General features: G+C 51.4%; 1 protein-coding gene across 1 annotated transcript in view; it reads right to left on the reverse strand.

The window, feature by feature from the left end:
• Nucleotides 1-433: 433 nt before the first annotated feature.
• Nucleotides 434-24187, reverse strand: part of GRIK3 (glutamate ionotropic receptor kainate type subunit 3) — a 99212-nt gene continuing 75458 nt past the window's right edge. Inside the window, exons 13-15 of the mRNA XM_069586700.1 lie at nt 13861-14083; nt 13096-13346; nt 434-7132 (exon numbers count right to left, since the gene is read on the reverse strand). Of these exons, the coding sequence (XP_069442801.1) occupies nt 6938-7132; nt 13096-13346; nt 13861-14083 (669 nt within the window). The 3' untranslated portion in view covers nt 434-6937. The remainder of the gene's footprint in view (nt 7133-13095; nt 13347-13860; nt 14084-24187) is intronic.

The following is a 24187-nucleotide window of genomic DNA, read 5'->3' on the forward strand; positions in this document are numbered from 1 at the left end:
GCCCTTTATTATGTGTAGTTTCCATCACTCAAGAGTAACCAACTGAGCACTCTCTAATTTCTAGTTTGAAAAAGCTCAGGCAAGACCTCTGATTGGCCAACTCTGGATAAGAGGCTTACCTTGCTTCCTCAGCTGTTGCCAAAGGAACAGGATCACACAGGGATGTGGTGACTTCGAAGGTAGCTATGGGATGGAGAGGAGATGGAGAGGAACGTGCCCAAGAAAAGGTAAGATGGAGGTCAGATGATATCAATACTGATGTCCCACATAAACATCTGAAATGGGGACCAGGAGCCTGGGCTGGAGTCACGTGCTCATCACCAGGGGCCCCTGCCCAGAACACAGTCACCCTTGGGTGAAGACGGCACAACTTCAGGACCCTCTGGTTCTAAAGAGACAAGAGAAGCAGAAAACACATCTCAAGAGGGCCCTGTTTTCTAGAAACATTTCTTTATTGAAAATTTAAAACCATATTACTTCATACAGCAAACTGTGCACTTTGATATATCACAGTGTCTTAAAAAGGAAAATAATCAGATTTGTTTGGAAATTTATTTACATCAGCCTAGAATGATTGGCAAGTAACACAGTTACTATGAAACCCAAATTGTTACAAAATGTGTTTACAAAAAACTATATTCATAGAAATTCTGCATGTCCACAAAGGGCATCCCCTGAATGGCCCAGAGACCAGTGTGTGGGAACGATGTTGAGTGGGATTGGGAGGGTGTCCAGGCACTCTGGTCTGGGTGGTGGGACAGGCCAGGGGTCTCACATGGTGCTGTTTTGGGGCTTCACCAAGGGGCTGGGAACCCAAGTCCCCACTCTGGGAGGCGCGGCCAGGAAGCTGGCCCAGGCAGAGGTGGGCTGGGGGCTTGGAGCACAGTGGCAAGGGGGCCCCTGGAGCCTCTTGTTCCTGTCCTGGAGTCAGGACAGGCCCATCCTCAGGAGGCTGGGTTCAGGTATGCTCCGTCAGGACCCCAAACAGAGGCAGACCCAGAGTTAAGTGCAGACCAGTCTGACGCACGGGGCTAACGCAGAGGGCAGACCGCTGACCACACGGAAGCCCACTCCAGACCCCTTCCCACGTGGTCCAGAGATGCTCTCGCCGGTGATGGAGCCGAACCACTCGCTGAAGGGTTAGAAGGGAAGGAACAGACGGAGCCGAGCGTGGTAGGGACGGAGGTCTGCAGCTACCGCAGGGGCGGGGCCAGGCTCTATGCCAACTGCCCTGCAGGGAAGGTGTGGTGGGGGAGAGGGCAGACATATGGCACGAGGCTGTGCTCAGACTGCCCTCTTGGCTTCGCCTCTTCCACCCTGTCACTGCTCTGCCCACATCTCTGGCTCCCCAGTCACTCCCTGACAGCTGACCCTGCGGTCAAATGGGGCTGTGGAGATTGTCTGGGGTGGGACAAACTCATGGCTGGAATTGCTGGCTCCACAGCCGTTTTCTTACATCTGGAGGCCTCAGAGTTTTGATCTGTAAACTAGAGACGCTGCGGGGTGATTTGAAGTCTGTTCTAGAAGACAGGGGCCGGGGACATCAGACTGGCATGCTGGCAATGGCCAGGGGGCCATCCTCCTGAAAAAGGGTTTTTCTTATCTGGGAGCTGGGTTGTCCTTGTGTATGGTTGAGAATGTGAGGCAATGGCCTCTGCCCTACTCCAGCCTTCTAGGGTATTCCAGGTAGAGCATCCCTGGTGGCTGGGCAGACAGGTATTGAGAGCTGGTCCAGTGAGAGGCCCCCTCTTTCCCAGTCCTTCCAGCTCCCTGCTAACTGCCCTGGGACTGCAGCTGTCATGTTGGCCCAGGAGCCCAGTAGTGTATGACACTGCCCCCCCCCAGACAGAGGCCCGACAATCCTCAGAGCCTCTCAGATGCAGACAAGGCCCTTGGACCACTCCTGTTATCCTCAGGAGGCCTATCCGCCAGCCCCTCGGTTCTCCCTTCCTCCTCAGGGTCTGCAGCTCTGACATGCATCGGCCCTTCTCGTCCCCCACAGGGCTCTCCGCAGCCCCTGCCCCAAGCAGCCTCCATCCCAAACTCTGCAGCTGCAGCCCCCGCCGCTCACCTGGTCCCCACCCACACTGGCTGGGTAATGTACACTCCGTGTGCAGACGTGCGGGGAGGGGTGCGTATACACATGGGCTACAGGTCATATATACACTGTGCATATATATATATATACAGCATATATATATCTCTTTTTACATTCATATATATACTGTACAGAACTTTAACCTTCTACCAAAAACATTTTTGTGACTTTCACGTATGGCCTCATCTCTGAACTTCTAACTCCTGGGCAAAGCCAGGACGGCTCCATTCAGGCTGGCCAGGGGACTGAGGGTGGGACCCTTCTACTGGGGCAAGCAGCTGGGCCCGTTCCAGATGGGTCCTCCCAGCCCGGGGCTTTTCCAGATGGGTCTAGTCCAGAGGCCCATCTACAGAGCTGGGCGCACTTCTTGAGTCTGTCCACGGGGCTGGGCCCATCTCAGAGGTTAAGTCCATACAGCTGTTTGTCCAGATTGCTAAGGCCTTCCCAGATGGCTGTCCACACAGGACCAGAGATGTGGGCCGGAGCAGAGAGCTGGGAAGGGTCTGGGAAGGGATGTGCTTCATGCTGAGTGATGATGCCGCAGCCGCCAGCCCACACATGGCACACCCACCTGGGAGATGTCGGGGAGGGAGCTTCCCACTGTTCTGGGTGAGCGGGTGCCTGTGTCTGACTTCTGCTTTCCTGGGGCTTAGGGAGGGAGTGACTTCTAGCCACGTGGAGCATTCTCTCCACTGCCAGAGACCTCCTCCATCCAGGGCTGGACTTGCCCTCTGCCCATGCCCGGGACCTTGCGGGGAACCCGTGGGCTTGGCTAGTGGAGACAGAGTCTTGGCTGTGAGCAGGGGAGATGCTCCCACCCTTCAGAGGCTCAGAGTCAGTTCCTCAGCCAAGGGGGCCTTACTCATCTTGAGACACGCACCCAGCATGGGGCCCACTGAATGGTGACAGTTCTCAGGTTTGTCTTATCTGTCCACAGAAGATGGACTAGTAACAGGTCAAGGGGAGAGAGAAAATGAGGCCTCGTGGCCCCACCCCCCAGGGCCTTGACAAGGTGTGTATGTATCCAGTGCTGCCCTTCAATCTGGCCAGCTGGAGCAGGTTGAAGGGAGGCACTGGCATTTTGGGGTGGGGGATGGAGGTGCAAGGTAGGGGTGCTCTTCTCTTCAGGGCCGGTACGTGCTGGAGAGGAACAGTCCAGTGTCTGCTTGGGCCAGTCCCATCCTCTGCTCCATCCAAACCAGTGTTGAGCTGCCACTGACTTCAGTGCCTCTGTGTGTGCGTGCACCGTGGCTCAGATCCACGCCCGCGGGCAGGTGGGCCTGAACGTTATTTCCACTCGACCCACCTTACTGGGAATAGTTCCCCGGCCCCCACCCCAAGACGCAGCAGCACCTTCGTCCCCTGGGATAGAGCTCACATTCGGAGAGAAGCAACCTCCGCTGCACTCTGAATGCTGGGCTGGTCTCGGAGACAAACACAGGTCATCAGGCAGAGTTGGAACCGTCATCCACACACGGACATAAGGCTCGAATGGGAGGCGATATCAGGCTGCGAGTCCTCCCATCTCCATGTAGGACTTGAGAAATCATTTCAGTCCCTTTCGGGGGATTTCCCTAATGGAATTGTGCCACTGAGTTCCACCTTCCTCCCCTCCTTTGATGAAGCTCTTCCTACCCCACCAGCTCCTAGTCTTCCTGTCATCACAGTCTATATATGTGCATAGCCTCAGAAGAAATGACATGTTCATGGCGTGTCACACACAAAAGCACACACACGGTCGAGTGTGTGATAGGAACATGGATGTGGGCGTGTGCCATGAAGGTAGACCGGATAAAGAGAGAGAGTGGCTCATGTCTGTGACTGGTGAGAAAAAATTGGCAAATACCTTCACCAGAATCTGGTTATCTAGAAATTGCCAAAAACAGTCATTTTCCCTTCAAATAGGACACTCCACAGAGAGCAAGCAAAGGAGTCATGAGCTGCGGGTGCCTTCAGGGTTTCGCCCTACTTGGCCAGTCTACCCAGGCCTATGTAATCTCAGCAAATCTTTGTGACATATGACCTCTCTCCATGGCAGAAGTGGACCCAGACTCTAGTTCCCTTCCTGATTGTCCATCTCTGCTCCTATTGTGAGCTGGAACATATGTGTACGTTTGAACAAACATGTATGAACACACACACACGAACTCCAGGCCCACGTGGCTCCTCACATGCAACATGCATTCCCTTGTGCTGTGCACCGGTCTAGTGCTGTCTTCCCTCCCACGCTCCACTGCACACACACATGCACACGCGCTCACAAATGGACCCCTTGATGACATGGCTTCTCCATTTAAACTTACTTAGCTTCTCCATTGGAGAGAATCCCATGGGTGGAGGAGCCTGGTAGGCTGCAGTCCATGGGGTCGCTAAGAGTCGGGCACTACTGAGTGGCTTCACTTTCACTTTTCACTTTCATGCATTGGAGAACGAAATGGCAACCCACTTCAGTGTTCTTGCCTGGAGAATCCCAGGGACGGGGGAGCCTGGTGGGCTGCCGTCTATGGGGTCACACAGAGTCGGACAGGACTCAAGTGACTTAGTAGCAGCAGCAGCTTCTCCACTAAAACATATTTTATCTTGTCCTCCACCCTCTGCCATTAGGTGCACAAAAGCGTGAACACACACACACACACACACACAAGCATACACAGTTGTTCACATATGTATACATATGTATACTCACCAGAACCCCAATATGGCATGGCTTCTCCTGTTTTTACATGTATGGGGTCCTGCTGCTTGTCCAGATTTATCTCCTTCACCCCAAATTCACACACACATGCACACACACACATCAGATCCCAAAGGGTTCTCCTATTATTGCATGCCTGGGACTCTGTTACATGCCCTCTTTTATCCTTCATGCCCAGCCCCCAAAGATCAGACATACGAAGATACACATATATGCACACGCACACACAGACACACATACATTCCTACATCCAGGAGCTCACAACAGCATGGCTTTTCCTATCATGATGCATGTTGGCCACGTGGCATTCCATCCCTCCTCTCCCACCTCCAGTGCTCACAGCCTGTTGGAATCGCTGTGGCCCTGGGAACCAGCTGGTTTGGCCCAGTTTGGAGAAGAAACAAGAGTTTTCACATGCGTCCACTGTGCTCTCCTGCTTTGGGACTCCTGAGGAGAGTTAGAGATGACCCTTCACCCCAGCTGAGAAGGTTCTTGAGACCTAAATGTGGCTCTTTTCCTAACCAGGGTCCCCAGGCAGAAGCAGAAGAGTGGCGGGGGTGGGTGGCTGGTGTCTCCTGGTGTCTGTACAGATTTCCAGCCCCCTTTCCCTGGCACAAAGCCTGCCCTCTGCCCTTGGCCATGGGCAGCCTTGCTGGCCTCATCGTGCTCTCTTTAAGGACACTTTGTTCCTAATCCCTCCACGTCTCATTCTCCTCCCAGAGTCTTAAGAGTCTCAGACCTAGAGTATCTGTCTCAGCTGGCTGGAACCCACATATCACCTGGTCCACCACTCGCTGCGCCTCCTCTGCTGAACCCCCAAACCCCACAAGGTCCTAGCTCCTCTGGACAAGAGGCCAGGGGCTACCACCACCTTGTATCTCTGTGTGGGGTATTTGGTTAATCCTCCAGGAGGCAGCTTCAGCCTCCCCACTCCAGGGGCCTCTACCAGGGAGGCTATTCTGCCCCCTGGACATTTTTCTCTGGGGGGCATCTTTAGGTTTGACAAGTCCAGGAGGCATGGAGTTCTTTAAGCGCCCCCCCCAATCCAGCTACCCCAAAGTGAGCCTGTGCAGTGGACCTGATCCTCCTTGGAGGATGGGCGACAATGTTCACTTCAATCTAGGCCACTTTCCTCCTTCCATGATGACAGAAGACGGTCAAGGTCAACTGGCCAGGAATGGAGAGTTGCTGAAGAATAGATGGCAAAGAGCTCAAGCGTCCTAATGCCACCGGGGCTTAGAAAACAGCTTGGAGACCAGCAAAATAAAATCCAATGGCTTGAGGGCCTGTGGGATTTCCATGGAATCCACTCTTCCTCTGCCCGTGTCTCTGGGCATCCTTTGTGAGAGATCCCCGGGATCCGTTCTCCTCCAGTCACAACGGGGAAGAGAACTTGCTCTGACCACTCTCCCACTCCTAGGGACCTTCTAGAGGAGCGGGACCCTTTGGGACATTGTCCAGAAGAATTCAAATTGGCATTCTCTGTGCATCCTCCTCTCTTCCAGACTCCAAACGCCTCCTTTTCCCTGTGGGGCTCCTGCCTTTAACTTTGCCCAAACAGGGGCTCCACCATGGGTGGTGTCAAGTCCAGGAGATCAGGACCATGTGAGCAGCCCCTGGGGGACGAGTTCTTCCTTCTGACCAGGCATGTGGAGTGGCTGTCCTCCAGCTTCAGCTCCCATTGGCAGCCAAACGATAGCATCCTTTTCGGTACCCAAGGTCTGTGTCTCTGGTCTCATAGTCAAGTTCCAGGAGGCCTGGCCTCGTGGGGAAGGAGCGGCAACATGAGAGCTGTTTCCTGTTTCCTTTTGACCCTGCAGGGCCATGTAGAAACTTCTGACTATAGACGAGAGTTGAGGGGCAGGTGGATTTGGCCTGAGAGAGGCATGTGCTTCCTTTGGCCTTGGCTGTCTTGGTTGGCAGCTTTAGAAACCCATAGAAGAAACAACAGGAGGGTGAAGCCCAAGCAGCTGGCCTAGGGGGCCTGCTGGTTTCCTGGTAGGTAAGGGCAGAGGGCTCCTGGCCCAACAGGCAGGCAGCAGCTCTGGTCCCCAAGTCCAGCGTGGGGCTTGGGGATGTTCCTTCCAGTCTCCTTTGCTCTCTCTGCCCTGCCCCCAGGCCGGCGGTCCCCAGCTCACCTGTGCCTAGGGGAACACGGGGGCCAGTGATGTGCTGCAGGTCATGCTGTCTTTGCCCGGAAGCCGGCGGTCGTTGAAAGTGTGCATGTTGATGACGGCGTCAGTCTTGACCATCATGGGAGGCTGCGGCTTGTGCTTGACCCGACGCTGGCAGGTAAGGGAGAAGCGGATCTCGTCAGCCACGGTGCTGCAGAAGGAGCGCTGGGGTCGGGGGTGGGAGGGGAAGGAGCACAGGGGTGAGGCCCGCCGTGGAACTCCAGCCAACTCCTCCCCTTCCTCCCAAAGCCTGTGCTAAGGCCACCGGGTTTCCTTCACACGTTTACACCACCTGCCCTCTGCCCCCTGCAAGGTGACTAGTGTGGGTTGTTGTTTAGTCGCTAAGTTGTGTCCAACTCTTTTGCGACCGCATGGATTGCAGACTGCTAGGCTCCTCTGTCCATGGGATTTCCCAGGCAAGATTACTGGAGTGGGTTGCCATTTCCTTCTCCAGGGGGTCTTTCCAACCCAGGAATTGAATTGCATTTCTTGCATTGGCAGGTGGGTTCTTTACCACCGAACCACTAGGGAAGCCCAGGTAGTTTGGAGAGCAGCTTACAAAGCATCATGTCCTTGTTTGGAATCAGGTGATATCATCTTAGCCCCATTTTACTGATGAACAAACTGTGGTTCTGACTGGCATGCACATTAAAGTCTGAGTAGTTTACCCGCCTGACTTTTCTCCACTAGCTTCTGAGGGCAGGAACCAGCCAGTTTCATCCTATGAGCCCAGCCTCCAGCTCTAGGCCTGGCTCAGAATCAGGGCTTAAGAAACACTTGATGAATATATGGATAATCTCTGTGAGAGGGGTTCCCATTGAAGGGAGGAGTCACTTTGCTCCCATTCAGGAAAGCCTAGTGCAGATTTCTCAGTGGGGAGGCAGGTCCCTGTAGGGCTTTTTCTGGCTTGGGTCCCTGTGGGTGTCCAAGAGGGACAGCTCAAGGGCACACTGCCCATAGGTATCTGATGGCAGAGGCTTCTATGAGACCAGCTGCCAGAGACTGTCCCATGGCTTGTTGAGAAGGCAGCAGGCTGCCAATGTCTCAACTTGCCCGGGGAGGCCTGGGCATCAGCACTCAGACAGGTTGTAGTTAGGTCATGTGGTACCGGGGAACGAGGACTTGGCTTTGAATTCTGACTCTGCCTCTTACCCTCTGTGTGACCTCACCAAGCTTCCTCTTGCTCCTCCACTAAATGCAGGACATCTTCCCTCCTTACCTCCCCTCTTCATTCTGCGACTATTTACTGAGACCTACTCTGTGCCATTTTCATACTGTTCATACTGTTCATGGGGTTCTCAAGGCAAGAGTACTGAAGTGGTTGGCCGTCCCCTTCTCCAGTGGACCATGTTTTGTCAGAACTCTCCACCGTGATCCGTCTGTCTTGGGTGGCCCTACACAGCATGGCTCACAGTTTCATTGAGTTAGACAAGGCTGTGGTCCATGTGACACTGAAAGATGAACTCCCCAGGTCAGTAGGTGCCCAATATTCTACTGGAGATCAGTGGAGAAATAACTCCAGAAACAATGAAGAGATGGAGCCAAAGCAAACACAACACTCGGTTGTGGATGTGACTGGTAATAGAAGTAAAGTCTGATGCTGTAAAGAGCAATATTGCATAGGAACCTGGAATGTTAGGTCCATGAATCAAGGCAAATTGGAAGTGGTCAAACAGGAGATGGCAAGGGTGAGCGTCAACATTCTAGGAATCAGCAAACTAAAATGGACTGGAATGAGTGAATTTAACTCAGATGACCATCATATCTCCTGCTGTGGGCAAGAATCCCTTAGAAGAAATGGAGTAGCCATCATGGCCAACAAAAGAGTCTGATGAAGTACTTGGATGCAATATCAAAAACGACAGAACGATCTCTGTTCGTTTCCAAGGCAAAGCATTCAATATCACGGTAATCCAAGCCCTGACTAGTAATGCTTAGGAAGCTGAAGTTGAACGGTTCTATGAAAACATACAAGACCTTCTAGAATTAACACCCCCCAAAGATGTCTTTTTCATTATTGGGGACTGGAATGCAAAAGTAGGAAGTCAAGAAATACCTGGAGTAACAGGCAAATTTTGTCTTGGAGTACAGAATGAAGCAGGGCAAAGGCTAATAGAGTTTTGCCAAGAGAATGCACTGGTCATAGCAAACACCCTCTTCCAACAACACAAGAGAAGACTCTACACATGGACATCACAAGATGGTCAACACCGAAATCAGACTGATTATATCCTTTGCAGCCAAAGATGGAGAAGCTCTATACCATCAGCAAGAACAAGACCAGGAGCTGACTGTGGCTCAGATCATGAACTCCTTATTGCCAAATTCAGACTCAAATTGAAGAAAGTAGGGAAAACCACTAGACCATTCAGGTATGACCTAAATCAAATCCCTTATGATTATACAGTGGAAGTGAGAAATAGATTCAAGGAATTAGATCTGATAGACAGAGTACCCAAGAACTATGGACGGAGGTACGTGACATTGTACAGGAGGCAGGGATCAAGACCATCCCTAAGAAAAAGAAATGCAAAAAGGCAATGGTTGTCTGATGAGGCCTTACAAATAGCTGTGAACAGAAGAGAAGTGAAAGGCGAAGGAGAAAAGGAAAGATATACCTATTTGAATGCAGAGTTCCAAAGAATAGCAAGGAGAGATAAGAAAGTCTTCCCCAGTGATCAATGCAAAGAAACAGGAAAACAAAATGGGAAAGACTAGAGATCTCTTCAAGAAAATTAGGGATACCAAGGGAATATTTCATTCAAAGATGGGCTCGATAAAGGACAGAAATGGTATGGACCTAACAGAAGCAGAAGATATTAAGAATATCTTATCTGTGGCAAGAATACACAGAAGAACTATACAAACAAAGATCTTCATGACCCAGATAGTCATGATGATGTGATCACTCACCTAGAGCCAGGCATCCTGGAATGTGAAGTCAAGTGGGCCTTAGGAAGCATCATTACAAACAAAGCTAGTGGAGGTGATGGAATTCCAGTTGAGCTATCTCAAATCCTAAAAGATGATGCTGTGAAAGTGCTGCACTCAATTTTCCAAGCAAATTTGGAAAACTCACCAGTGGCCACAGGACTGGAAAATGTCAGTTTTCTTTCCAATCCCAAAGAAAGGCAATGCCAAAGAATGCTCAAACTACAACACAATTGCACTCATCTCACATGCTAGTAAAGAAATACTCAAAATTCTCCAAGCCAGGCTTCAACAGTATATGAACTATGGACTTTCAGATGTTCAAGCTGGATTTAGAAAAGGCAGACGAACTGGAGATCAAATTGCCAACATCTGTTGGATCATGGAAAAAGCAAGAGGATTCCAGAAAAACATCTATTTCTGCTTTATTCACTACACAAAAGCCTTTGACTGTGTGGATCACAATAAACTGTGGAAGATTCTTAAAGAGATGGGAATACCAGACCACCGAACCTGCTTCTTGAGAATTCTGTATGCAGGTCAGGAAGCAACAGTTAGAACTGGACATGGAACAACAGACTGGTTCCAAATAGGAAAAGGAGTACGTCAAGGCTGTATATTGTCACCCTGCTTATTTAACTTATATGCAGAGTACATCATGAGAATTGCTGGGCTGGAAGAAGCACAAGCTGGAATCAAGATTGCCAGGAGAAATATCAATTACCTCAGATATGTAGATAGCACCATCCTTATGGCAGAAAGTGAAGAACTAAAGGGCCTCTTGATGAAAGTGAAAGAGGAGAGTGAAAAAGTTGGCTTAAAGCTCAACATTCAGGAAACTAAGATCATGGCATCTGGTCCCATCACTTCATGGGAAATAGATGGGGAAACAGTGGAAACCGTGACAGACTTTATCTTTTTGGGCTCCAAAATCACTGCAGATGGTGACTGCAGCCATGAAATTAAAAGACTTACTCCTTGGAAGAAAATTTATGACCAACCTGGACAGTATATTAAAAAGCAGAGACATTACTTTGCCAACAAAGGTCCGTCTAGTCAAAGCTATGGTTTTTCCAGTAGTCATGTATGGATGTGAGAGTTGGACTGTGAAGAAAGCTGAGCACTGAATAATTGATATTTTTGAACTGTTGGAGAAGACTCTTGAGAGTCCCTTGGACTGCAAGGAGATCCAACTAGTCCATCCTAAACGAAATCAGTCCTGAATAGTCATTGGAAGGACTGAAGTTGAAGCTGAAACTCCAATGCTTTGACCACCTGATGCAAAGAACTGACTCATTTGAAAAGACCCTGATGCTGGGAAAGATTGAAGGCGGGAGGAGAAGGGGACGACAGAGGATGGGATGGTTGGATGGCATCATCGACTCAATGGACATGAGTTTGAGTAAACTCCGGGAGTTGGTGAAGGAGAGGGAGGCCTGGTGTGCTGCAGTCCGTGGGGTCTCAAAGAGTCGAACACAACGGAGCGACTGAACTGAACTGAGCTGAACTGAGCTGAACTCTGTGCCAGGCACTTCTAGGTGTTAGGCACATGGCAGTGAAACAGACAGACAAGGCCCTAGCGCTCAGGGAATGCTGATGACGGGATAGAAACAGGTAATAAACATGTGGACAAATAAATAGCTCCAGAAAGAGTTAACTATGATTAACAGAATAAAGCACTGAAATGGGATGGAGTTGGGTAGGGAGGGGCGATAGGTGGGAAAGACTACTTGAGCTTCAGCTGAATGCCCAGAAGACTCTAAGAATATGGGGCTCTGTGGGAAGCACAGCGCAGGGTTCTGGAACAGAATGTGCAAAGGCCCTAAGGCAGAAGTGTGCTTGGCTGGTTAGGGACTAAAACCGTGGCCAGTGTGTGTGGAGCAGAGTAAGAGAGGGGAGAGTGGGAACGAGGAGGCTGGGGAGGTAGGTAAGGACTAGATCGTATAGGCTTTTTAATGGAATTTGGAGCTTATTTCAATTGTAATGTAATTCTAATTTAACCTAAAGGATTTGATTGTTCTTCTTAGATGAATCATAATTTTAAAAACCATTCCCAATTATTGGACATTTAGGTTTTCTCACATTACAATGAACACGTCAATGAACATTCTTCTCAATAAAATTGCACGTTTTGGCCACTTCCACTGGGTGCATTTCTAAAAGTAGAAATTGACTGATCCAAACATGTAGCCTCCTTTAAAGACTCTGGCCATACTGCAGAGTTACCTTCCAGAAACTTACCCTCTTGGACTCCCCCTGAGCAATGTGGTAACATGTCCCTTTTCTCACACCTGTGTGAACTTGAACACCAAGAATTATCTTTGCCCTTCCTCTTTGCTCACTCAGGCTTACTGATTAGAAACGACTTCACTGAATTTTGGGTGGATGTGTAAGTGCATCTTATACAGAAGACTTAACCACAATCTCCTTCCACACTTGCCCTGTCTCCCTTTGAACTTTCCTGTAAGAAGAGCTTCCCCACAGACCACTGGCCCTCCACTCAAGGTGCACATTTCAAACCACTCTGTACACTTCCTTAAGAAGCCAATCCCAGAGGCCACCACAGACCAGTTAAAACACAGTCTCTGGGAGTGAGGTCAGGGTATTGGCACTTAAAACACTTCTCCCTGTGATTCCAATTTGCTGCTGGGACCCGGAACCACTGCCCAACCACACGTGAATTAATCAGATGGGTTGAACCTAGCAAGCTTGGGCTAGCCCTCTTAACTCTTTTTCTCTGTTAAACTTTTGATTATGGAAATTTCCAAATATATGCAGAAGTGAAGAGAACAGTATAATGAACCCCTATGTAAGCATCACGAAGCATCCACAATTACCCTGGAGGGGTTTATGCAGGGGAACGACATGGTTTGAATTAAGTTTTAAACAGGGCACTGGCTGCTGTATGGAGAGCAGCTGGTGGAGAGGAAGAGACGAGGCAGGAAGACCCGACCAGAGGCTAGTGTGTGGTCCAGCTGGGGATGATGGGCATGGCCTGGCATGGAGCCAGCGTGATGGGAAAGCGTGCCGAATGGGGCTGGTAGGGCTTCCCGGTGAATGGGATGCAGAGCAGGCTATGGGGGGAGGGGTGGGATCAGACGCCACCTTGCACCTGGCACCTAAGGAGTGTGAAGCCAGTGTGGTCCCTGATCTGTTCCGTCCCTTCCCAGTGCCCGCTCCAGTTCTTGGAGGTTTACCTGCTCTCGCTCTGCGGTCTTGCGGAGCTTGTACACAAACTCGCCCACAGCCACCAGCACAGACAGGACCAGCCCGGCGGCCAGGACGATGAAGATGCCCCCGATCTTCTGGATGCCCAGGGCGCTGGCCTCTTTGTTTTCCTCCTCAGGACACCCGCTGCCCCTCCACCACTTCTCCTTCATGATGTGCAGCTTGTCCTCCTCCTGGAGCTGCAGGATGGCAATGGTGATCTTGTCCCGGTACGGGGAGCCTGGGTGGGGGAGAGGGGACCCTGGCCATCAGCAGCCTTCAGCCCGTCTGTGCACCCCTGCCAGCACCCTGGCTGGGGCTAGCCACCATCACTAGCCCTCTCAGCACGCTCTTCCGAAGGGGGCCCCCAGTGCCAGGAGGCCCCTCTTTTAATCCATCAATGGTGACTTCACAGATCCAGGGTGGAGAGTTTTGCCTATGAATCCCTGTCCCCGCAGGCCTCTGGAAGACCCAGTGTATCTGAGCTGCCTCAGCAGGGGTGAGGTCAGAGAGAGGAGGCAAGACCTTGAACTGACCCCCATCTCTGTGTCCGCCCCCAGGTCTCCTCTTCTCAGGCCAGCGCTGACCTCATGAGGCTTGTGGCTCTGCCGTTTTGTTTCTGGGCTGAGCCGTTTCAAGGCTCAGGGGGTGATCTGAGAGAGGGAGTGGGAGGCCACGTGTGCGCAAGAGTGAACCTGGGGGTCTTGCCCACCCTCTGTCCCCCCAGCCCTCCCGTCTGCAGCCCCTGTGCTCACCCATGGGCGTGCCGATGCCATAGCCCTTGGAGTCGATGAGGCCCCCGATCTGGGTGAGGTTGCAGTTCCTCTGGGTGACGTACTCAATGGTGGTCGATTCCATGAGCAGCGCGTAGTCGGCCGTCAGCGTCCGCTGGATGCCCTCCTCATTGTTCTTCACCAGCGCCGAAGGTTTGCTGCTCATGAAGGCCCACATCTTCTCGAAGGTGGAGATCTTGGATTTCTGGGCCATGGGGAAGCAGTGGGGGTGATGTACGCAGTTACTGAGCACACAGGGACCAAGCACTGCTCACTCTTCGCAGGCCTGGGTCACTGAATTCTGTGCACAGTCCTTAGAGTGAGTGAGTTCCGCCCACTGCTCAGATGTGGAAACTGAGGCCCTGGGAGGGTATGTCCTCAAACACATGGCATCTGATTGTAAAGCTGAGAGTCAGACTCGGGCCCACCCACATGGAAACCCTTGACTCTTTGCTGTGGCACAAGAGGTCTTCAGGCTTTTCTTAAAACACTTTTTTTATTTCTCTAAGATTTATTAAACAATTAAGCACATGCAGGTCATGTTCCAAGTGCTTTGCCTGCATGAACTCACTGATTCTTCCCCATAGTCAGAGGGGGCAGGTATGGGTTGGCCAAAATTTTGTTTTGGTTTTTCCACAGCATCTTATGGAAAAACCCAAATGAACTTTTTGGCCAACCCAGTAATATCACTAGCTCCAGTTTACAGATAAGAGAATGGAGTTTGGCTGTGCCTCAATTTGCCTAATTTACTCAGACACAAACTGGCAAAACCAGGCTATCTGACTCCAGAGTCCATGCTCCTAACCACTGAGCTTCACTGCCTCTTGGAAACCGCTGTGAGGGTGGCAGGGAAGGTGGGTGGATGCTGAGGAGGGCAAAGCTCGGTGGATTCTAGGCCCCCTACTCCCACTTCAAGCAGTCCCTCTTATGCACCATTGTTCCTGGGGAAGGTTTGTCTCAGGCAAGGGTTCCTGTCTGTTCTCCATCAATATAGTGAAAGAGAAGCAGGGTGAGCATTGCTGAGAGGGCAGGAGAGTAGGGGTAGTCAGAGCAGGTGGTCTGGTGGCCCCCTCACCCTCCGGTTCCAGAGTGTCCCGGGCTGGATGCTGCTTCCTGGGTGGAACCAGCATCCTTGAGAACAGGCTGGTGAGTGGGCTGTTGTGCTTGATCCCCAGCTGGGGGCACTCAGGGAGGGCCTGGGGCCAGGAGAGGTTCAGTGTCTCTTGCTGCCGGAAAGGACTGGGCAGAACAAGATGCATGCCTTCATGAGATTTCTTGGGATCTTAGTGTCTGCCGGCTGCCTGCTCCCAGCAGGGATCAGCCCCACCTCCATGCATCCCAAGGGAGCAGGTGGCTCTGCAGTCCCCACTGTCCCTGGCTTTTTCTGAGTCTGGCCATGCCCGTCTGTGATATCGGCCTGTCTGACTGGCACCTGGCCCAGCTCCGGGGTGTGTGATGGCATGGGTGTGCTCCAAGAGGCTGCTGTGGGGCTGGGGGAGAAGGGAAGAGCTGTGACTGTCAGGAGTGGGGGGGGGGAGGGGGCTGGGCGGACAGTGGACCTTCTATTCCCCAGGTGCCTCCTAGTTTTAAGGCTGTCGCTCCAAAAGTGCCTGGGCAGGAGGGAGCCCCAGAGCAGCAGGCAGCTCCACACTCGAGATTCCACCTGATCCCAGAATCCCTTGAGTGCCAGCGATGCTGCCTTTGGGCATAGGGTCTGAGGGCACCTTCACAGACACTCTCCTCCTGCAAGTTTATCTGCCCTGAAGTCGAAGGTCTGGGAGGGCTCGGATGCCTGGAACCCCTCAGTGGGTTCCACTGGAGCAGCAAGCTGGCTGATCCCACTCCTGCCTATCCTCAGCCTGTCCCATGATCAGCTATCCCTGCTCCCCAACTTTTTCATCCTCCCATAGCCCCAGATGCTCCCCACCCCACCCCACACTTAACTATTCTTGCCCTCAAGAACATTCCTGATTTTCAGCTCTTCGAACTCTCCAGACGTCTCTTATTTTCTAGGTAACTTCTGCTACCCAGACTCTGCCCCCTCCAGTTTCTCCCTCGGGTCTGCTCTCACTCTGTCCCTTTTCCTGCCCAGATTCTCATAGTCTGAAACTTCAAACTGGCTCCAGTGATCCCTGTCCCTGGAGTGTGGGCTGGGCCCAGTGACTTGCTTTTAACCCCTGCCCCCAGGAGTGACAGGCTTCCCTGATAGCTCAGCTGGTAAGAATCCACCTGTAATGCAGGAGACCTCGGTTTGATTCCTGGGTCAGGAAGGTTTGCTAGAGAGGGATAGCACCACTCCACTATTCTTGAGCTTCCCTTGTAGCTCAGCTGGTAAAGAATCTGCCCGCAATGCAGGAGACCTGGTTTCCATCCCTGGGTTGGGAAGATTCCCTGGAGAAGGGAAAGGTTACCCAATGCAGTATTCTGGCCTGGAGAATTCCATGGACTTTATAGTCCATAGGGTCGCAAAGAGTTGGACACGACTGAGTGACTTTCACTTTTGTTTTTCCATGAGTGATGGGAAATCTCACACCTGAGATTAGGTTACGGGAGAGGCTGACTTCTGCCTTGCTTGTACTCTCTCTGGCTTGCTGCTCTGATGGAAGCTCACTGGTATGCTGTGAGCTGGCCCGTGGAGAGGTCCACATGACAAGGATCAGAGGGCAGCCTCTAGCCAACGGTCAATGGGGAGTCGGAAGCCCTCAGTCCAACAGCCTAGGGGGAACTGACGGCTGCCAACTATTACTTGAGTGAGTTTGAAAGCTGGACCTGGAGGTGCAGCGTTAGCCAGCACCTCGATCCTGGCCTGTGAGAGGCCCTTTGCAGACGACCCGGCTATGCTGTGCTGATTCCTGACCCACAGACTGAGAGGTCATACTATTGTTGTTTTAAGACACTAAGTTTGGGGTAATTTGTTATGTAGCAGCAGGTAGCTGATATACTCTCTTACACGCATGCTGACACAAGCTGCTTTTATTCCCAATATAGTTGCTTTCTCAGATAATCAGTTGCAACTATTCCTCTCATAAGATTATCCCAGTCCAGTTATTCCTGCTTGCCGGGGACACATGGCCTCAGGCACTCTGCTTTCTTGGTTTGTTGTTGTTGTTTAGTTGCTAAGTCATGTCCAGCTCTTTTCCAAGCCCATAGACTGTAGCCCATCAGGCTCTTCTGTCCATGGGGATTCTCCAGGCAAGAATACTGGAGTGGGTTGCTATGCCCCCTTTCAGGGGATCTTCCCAACCCAGGGATTGAACCCAGGTCTCCCACATTGCAGGCAGATTCTTTACCACCTGAGCTACCAGGGAACCCCGAGCCATATAAAAACTAAATGCTATTCTCTCATCAGTGATTTCAGCACCTCAACTCCTTTTCCATCCCAGTCTCTCCTGCTTTCCAAATTGTCCTTCTTCTCCTAGAGGTGGGAATTAGGAGTGGCTGAGGCCTTCAGGGCTCCCCTTATATCTCCTAATGTATCCATCCATCTAACTATCTATCCTTCCATCTACATATCCATCCACCCACCCACCCATGTATTCTCTTATTCATCACGTTCATATTCTCACCTAGTCTCTCTCACGCTATCTACACACCAATTCATTCTACTAACTATACAACTATCCACCCAATCTTTTACCTATTTATCCATCCATCCAATACCCACCCATTCTCTTATCCACCTGCCCATCACCAGCCATCCCAGCACCTCTTCACCTCACCCATCTCACCCACTCATTCTCCCCACAACTAGCCATCAGTAACTTGACAATGAGCCATTCAGGGAGCCTTGTCCCATTCTCTCTGTGTCAGAAGGGGAGAACTTCTCCTGTTTCTGGAAACTCTTCCCTGAATCCTCTTCCTTAACACCCCAACACCTAGTTCCTCCTATACATAGGCCTGCCAAACATCAAAACATAAGCTCTTCCCAGGAACACCCCATCATAAATGTAGACAGAAATTTCCATTGGAGGCTGAAGGGGGCAGGGACTGGTATTGGGGCTGATGGGCTCTGACGCCTGCAGCAGGTAAAGGACCAGGATGAGGAAGGTGGGAAAGGACACCAGAGAACTTGGGCCAGTTCAGATGAAAAGTAACGATAAAGCGGGAAGCTGGCTCTGATACTGATTTCAATAGTTTTGGCTCTCCCGGCTCCAGTGTCAACAAATTCACTACCTCCATCACCTGCAGGCAGGTGAGCCTGAAACCTGCCTCCCTAGACAGGCCACCTCCTGTGTTGTCTCATATCTTGGGATCCCCATTTTCCACAAAACCCACTCATGGTTTCTAATTCCCCTTAGATTCTGTCCCGTCCTTGAGTGATAGTCCATGATTCCAAGTACATCCCTGGGAAACTTCCTTCTGGTACCTCGGAGGCAGGGAGGGTTACAGCCAGGGCCCTTCCCGGAATCTCAGCCCCCTCTCCCACCTTCCTGGGCCAGGTCATCAGAGGTCCGAGTTCCATCACTGGCCCGAGTAGTCACCACCCCAGGGGATGGCTCCACATTACTATGGCTCCAATGCAATCCTGCCTGTCCCCCAGCTCCAGTGGGAGCCTTAATAAGCGCTGTTTCAGGGCCAGTCACCCAATCAATTAATGGAATCGTTTGGAGCAGCTGATACAGGGCGACACGCCAGGACGGAGAGGCTTTTTTTATCAGTGAAATTGGCAAGAAAGTAAGTTTCAGGCTCACGACTTTCAATTCTAGCCTTCTCAAAGAAGTAAATTGATTTTCCCCAACTGAAGATATTTAATCTTGAGAATTTAACATTTCTGTACAAGAAAATGTATATAGGTATATATATATATAAACATAAATCAATTCCAAAGGGAGCTGAATCTCAGGGAATGTATGCGGGGAGGCAGTGGCAATGTGATTCCATGCGAGACCTCGGGTATTTTCCATACTGGAGAGGAGACCTTTCCCCAGATTAATTGGCTTTCTTATCCGTGGATGTGGAGTCTTTGGCCTTATCGGATCCACATACTCGAGCAGTTAATCATGTCTCTTGGATTATTTTCATGGGGATCAGGGGGCTCCTTGAGGGGGCTCTGCCCACCTTCCCAGCACAGACTTGCTGATCCTCTGGCCTAGCAGCTGCTTCTACAGACTGCATGAGCCCCTGAGGCTGGCCTGCGCAGGGGAGAGTCAGGAGGTAAGGGGTACAGACTGGCCCCTGTAGGGAGAGTGAGGAGGTGAGGGCTGCAGGTGGGGGATGGAGGTAATGGGAGAAGTTGGTCCCTCTGCATGGACTCTTGTGTCACACTTACCTGGGTTCAAATGCCAACTCCTTCTGTGACCACAGGCAAGTGATGTTACATCTCTGGACCTCCCTTTCCACGTGGGTAAAATAGGGATACACTTAGCATAGAGCTAAGTTCCTAGGATGTGCTTGATGAATGGCTGGCATCATTCTATCTTTTTAAGCCTCCTTAATTCTCTGTAAGGCTCAGTTTTCTCATCCAGAAATTGGGGATAATAATTTCTAGAGTGCAGAGTTCCTATAGAAATGAAATGACATAAGACTCAGTGGTAGAAAACGCCAGGGCTGACAGGGCCCAGGCAGGGATACTGTAAATACGGCTGAATAGAGTTCTGGTAAGCTGGAGAGGGTGAGTGCCCTCTTGGCTCCTGACAGTCTATCTCTCTGCATGAGTGCTGGTTCAGTGACACTCCATCTTTCATGTTTTCAAGAAGCTGGATATGTGATTATTTTTAATGCAAAAATCTCCCTATTTTAAAATGCTGATCACTAATTAAACTACATAAGAAATATCTGGCCCCTAAAATCATATCTGTGGGCTCAACAGGGCTGTATATCACTGAGAATAAACAACAAAAAGAGCTGACATTCATTGCATGTATATCCGGTGTCAGGTATGGCTCGAAGTTGTTTATATAAATTATCCCATTTAATCTTCTCAAAAATCACCTCAATGGGGGTGGGGGGTGCATGGAGTATCATTATTATACCCATTTCATAGGCGAGAAAACCGAGGCACAGAGAGCTCACCAGTAACTGAGTCATTCTCGATAACATCCCATCATCCCCGGGCTGACCCTGTACCTGTTACTGCCCCTCGGGCTGCCTGCTCTGGGTCTCTTCTATTCTGAGGGCCTCTGGGCTCCCCTGAAGTGCTCGGCTCTGTGCAGAGGGAGACAGCCATTCTGTGACAGAGGCACCAATATCCTCCACAATGTTGCCCGGACCTAATCTGGAGGAACCTGGAAGATGAGCGGTTCTCCAGGTGTCTACGGGCTGTGGTTTCTCCATGGGGCTCCTGTTTGCCTCAGGAGGGGACTACAGGGAAAAAGGAGAAAAGGAGCCAGCCAGTTTGCCCATCTTCTGGGTCAGCCATACTGAGGGACATCAGAGAAGAAAGCCTTTGCCTCTGTGTGCCTGGCCCTGGTCTAACTGCTGTATATATGGTAGTTCACTGAATCTCCTTGCTAATTGTGGTGCAGTGGGACTCAGAATCCATGTCATCCAGGTGAGCAGACTGAGGCTCAGAGGAATAACATGACTTCCCCATGGTCACCCAGCAGAGACAACAGCCAAGACTCAAGTCCTGGTCTGTCTGACTCTAAGACTGATGTGACTTGACTGTGCCAGGCTGCACCACACCCAGTCCTGCCTGGTCACTGCATTTCTGTCCTATTCTGCTTCTGCTAAGTGCCATCAGAGAGGCCAGCAATCAGCTCAGGAGGAATTAGAAGCGGAGCTCGGGAGCACCCTCCTAAGACTTCCAGCCCAGGGCATAGTCTGTTGAGCAGCTGGAAGGTGGGAGTTGGACTGGATGGCCTCTCCAGGCACCTTCCAGACTCAGTTGCTAGCATGGGGCAACACTATGGCCTCAGTGGGGCCTGATGGTGCCAGGGACCCTGGGAGCCTAGAAGTCTTGGTCCCCAGCTCTGTCGCTTTCCTAAGCAGCTGTGGCTCACACACAGTCTCTCCCACGTGTGATGTCTCTTCTACCGCGAGACCAAAGAGGGCTAAATCCTTGGAGAAGCTGCCTTCCGACACCCTCTCTCTTCAAAGCTCCCCAACCCTCCCTGCCGAGAACATGCTTTCCCCATATCCTCCTTTACATTTTTGCCTACATATTTTTACAGCCAAACAGCGCTTTCAAAGGCCTCCTTTTTTATCTCCTAATTAATTTTTATCTTCCAAGACGGAGGGAGCACAACACAGGAGACGCTGTTTGTGATGCTTGCTGCTCCCTGACAACTCTTCAAATGAAATTTCCTTTGGAATGATGGGCTGCCTCCAGCCACGCGTCTCCCAGGCTACAGAGTAGGGGGCGAGGGATCCGCAGTCCCCCGAGAGACCGGCGCCCCACTTCCTGCTGTTGCCATCTTTGGATGGGGATGCGTTCTCTCCCTTGAGTGCTCCTCTCCATCAGGGGATGCTTTTTAAGACGGTTTGCAGCTTAACCTGGAAACAGGCTAACCGCAGAACCAAAGTTCATCTGCCTTGGGCTCTGGAACCTTCAGGGGTGCTCCCCGCTGGGCCCTAGCCTCAACATGGTCTCCTGTGTTTGCTTTACTTGCTTCCTGCCGTCTTTTCCTTCCATCCTTTAATCCAACAACGGCATCCGCTCGACATGTAGTATTTAAGCAACTACGATGTACCAGGACTGTTCTAGGCTACGAGTATATGGCTTCACTCCTTCCCCCAAGGAATTCTTGGATGGTAGCTGGCTCCTTGGAGAAATGCTATGGACACAGGGACAAAGAGCACAGGCCTTTGAGCCAGACTGCTGCTGCTGCTACTGCTGCTAAGTTGCTTCAGTTGTGTCTGACTCTGTGCGACCCCATGGACTGCAGCCTACCAGGCTCCTCCATCCATGGGATTTTCCAGGCAAGAGTACTGGAGTGGGGTGCCATCGCCTTCTCCGTTGAGCAAGACTACTTGGGCTCAAATCCCAATGCTGCATTTCACCGGCTGTGAGATGTGAGGCAAGAAGTATGAACTCAGGTTACTTTCGGAGCCTTCCTTTCACCATATGTTCGATGTGGGGGTGATAATAGTGTCTGCCTTCTAGGGATGTCATGAGGATGATAGGTGTGAATACAGATAAAGTGCTTAGAACATTGCCTAGCACACAGTAAGTGCTCAATAAATGTTACTGTAATTGTGGACTTTGCCAGTGTCTCCAGGACATCTAATGGCAACCTCTGGAGCCAATTCCTGTTCAACCCTAGTGCCAACCTTGCAGTACACACTCATGGGCAGGGGAAGGCCCAGCCCTCCAGGAGAAGACCCTAGAGGGGATGTGGGAGAGGGCAGTGTGTGTGCCGACAGAGTAACCGACCGTACATCAGTTCCATTGAGCCTTGATCAATTCACCCAGCCCCTCTGGGCCTCTGATTCTCTAGGTTAAACTCAGGTTTCCTTCCAGCTCTAATTTGAAAGCTACCATAAGGAGGCTACCCCTAGGCCTGGTACAGGTGTGGGGGAGGAGGAGGGCTTGGGAGAGGGACGTACGACTAGGCAAGGCAGGGTAGGGGTGGGGCAGGGAGGACGGAAGTTTGTCCAGGGACCTTCTGAGAGGATCTTTGCTTCTAGCTTATCATCTGAGGTTTAGCCGCACTCAGGTCCCTCTGCCTATATAACAGTCCCATGGCTGATGCCATTGGTAGGGAGGCTGGGCAGGAAGCACTTCATTTGAATTAAAGCAGGAGACAAGGTGGCCAGACAGCAAGCGGAATTCACTGGCAATCAGGAGAGTGAGGAAGGGGAGCTGGTTCTTCAGGGGCCGTGCAGTCGCTCTTCCTGGCCCAAGGCCCTGGTGAGCCTGGGCCCTTCCGCCCCAGCATCCCAGCTGGGTGGTAGCATCTGCGTCCCTCCCCTGCCCTCCTCGCTGCACCATTTGCAGGGAAGGTGGGTGAGGGCGGCGCGGGCTGCGGGAGGTGCTGCTTGATGCCGAGGACAGCAGCTCGGTGGGGAGCAGGGACTGGGTTCTTGGAAGCCAATCTGAGCATCTTAGCATGGAGGGAGGCAAGGGCATCCAATCAGCGCCAATGAGCCTGCACTGGGCTTATTTATGCTGCTTCCCTTTGATCGGGAGCTCTGCTTAGAGACGGGCTCATGTGTAATGCATGAGGGATGCTCTGGCATAGTCAAAGGGCTGGGCCGCAGCCTGGGGATTGGCAGGAGCAGGCATGTGTGTGTGTGTGCACACACACACACACACACACATGGGCCCATCCCCCCACTCACACTTATGTAAGCACACCCATGGGGACATTTAAGCAGACAGACATGTGTGCACTCTCCACATACATATACATGTAGACACGCAAGCTCATACTTCACACAGTCATAGTCACGTGTCCACATGCCCAGATCACAGGGACACAGGCACACATGTGCTCACCAGTGCATATATGCAGACACTTGTGGTCAAGCAGAAAGACACACGAGCACCCAGACAGGCTGACTCGCGTGTAGGCACACATGTGCATATACACACACATCATATACTGCTCCGTGCACTGTGCATGCAGTCACATACTCACACTTGCTCACCCTCGTGAATACATACACAGGGTCCCAGAGAGCCCCTAGTGTGCTTATGACAGTGCTTTATCTCCCCTTCACTATAAATAAATACATGGGGGTGACCTCACAGGAAGACTGCGTTTGCCAGTAGCAGCATTCCAGAGGGGAGTCTGTTTCCTCTCGTTCCTCCTCACTAAGCACAGAACTGCTTCTACTTTTAAGAAGGGAGCCCTGTGGACTGTAGCCTGCCAGGCTCCTCTGTCCATGGAATTTACCAGGCAAGCATACTGTAGTGGGTTGCCATTCCCTTCTCAAGGGGATCTTCTGCATTGCAGGCAGATTCTTTACCACCTCAGCCACCAGGGAGAGCCCATAACAGGCGAGGTCAGGGTAGCATGTAGAGGAGGGGAATGGGGTGCAGGGGAGGGGGAGGAGAGTGGCCATGCCCAGGAGGTAGAAGGCTTTCCACCAACCCCTTCCTTCTCTCCTCACTCAGGCCTCACTGGAGGCACAATCCATCACTCAGAGGCTTAGCCTGGAAGGAGGCAAGGGCTAGGGGAAAGGATGTTTTCCTTTCCTTCCCAGTGGAAAGGAAAACACCCTAGGCTTTCAGACTGACTGAGTGCAATTGACTACTAAATAAATACATGAATGAATGGACTCAGAGCCACAGAGGTCCCAATCCTGACCATTTCTGAGAAATCATTAGTGATTCTCAAAGCGTGGTCCCTGGACCAGCAGCATCAGCATCATCTGGGAACTCATTAGAAATGGACATTCCAGGCCCTGCCCCTGGATCTGCTGA

The sequence above is a fragment of the Ovis canadensis genome, chromosome 1 (genome assembly GCF_042477335.2).
Source record: "Ovis canadensis isolate MfBH-ARS-UI-01 breed Bighorn chromosome 1, ARS-UI_OviCan_v2, whole genome shotgun sequence".
Lineage (NCBI taxonomy): Eukaryota > Metazoa > Chordata > Mammalia > Artiodactyla > Bovidae > Ovis > Ovis canadensis.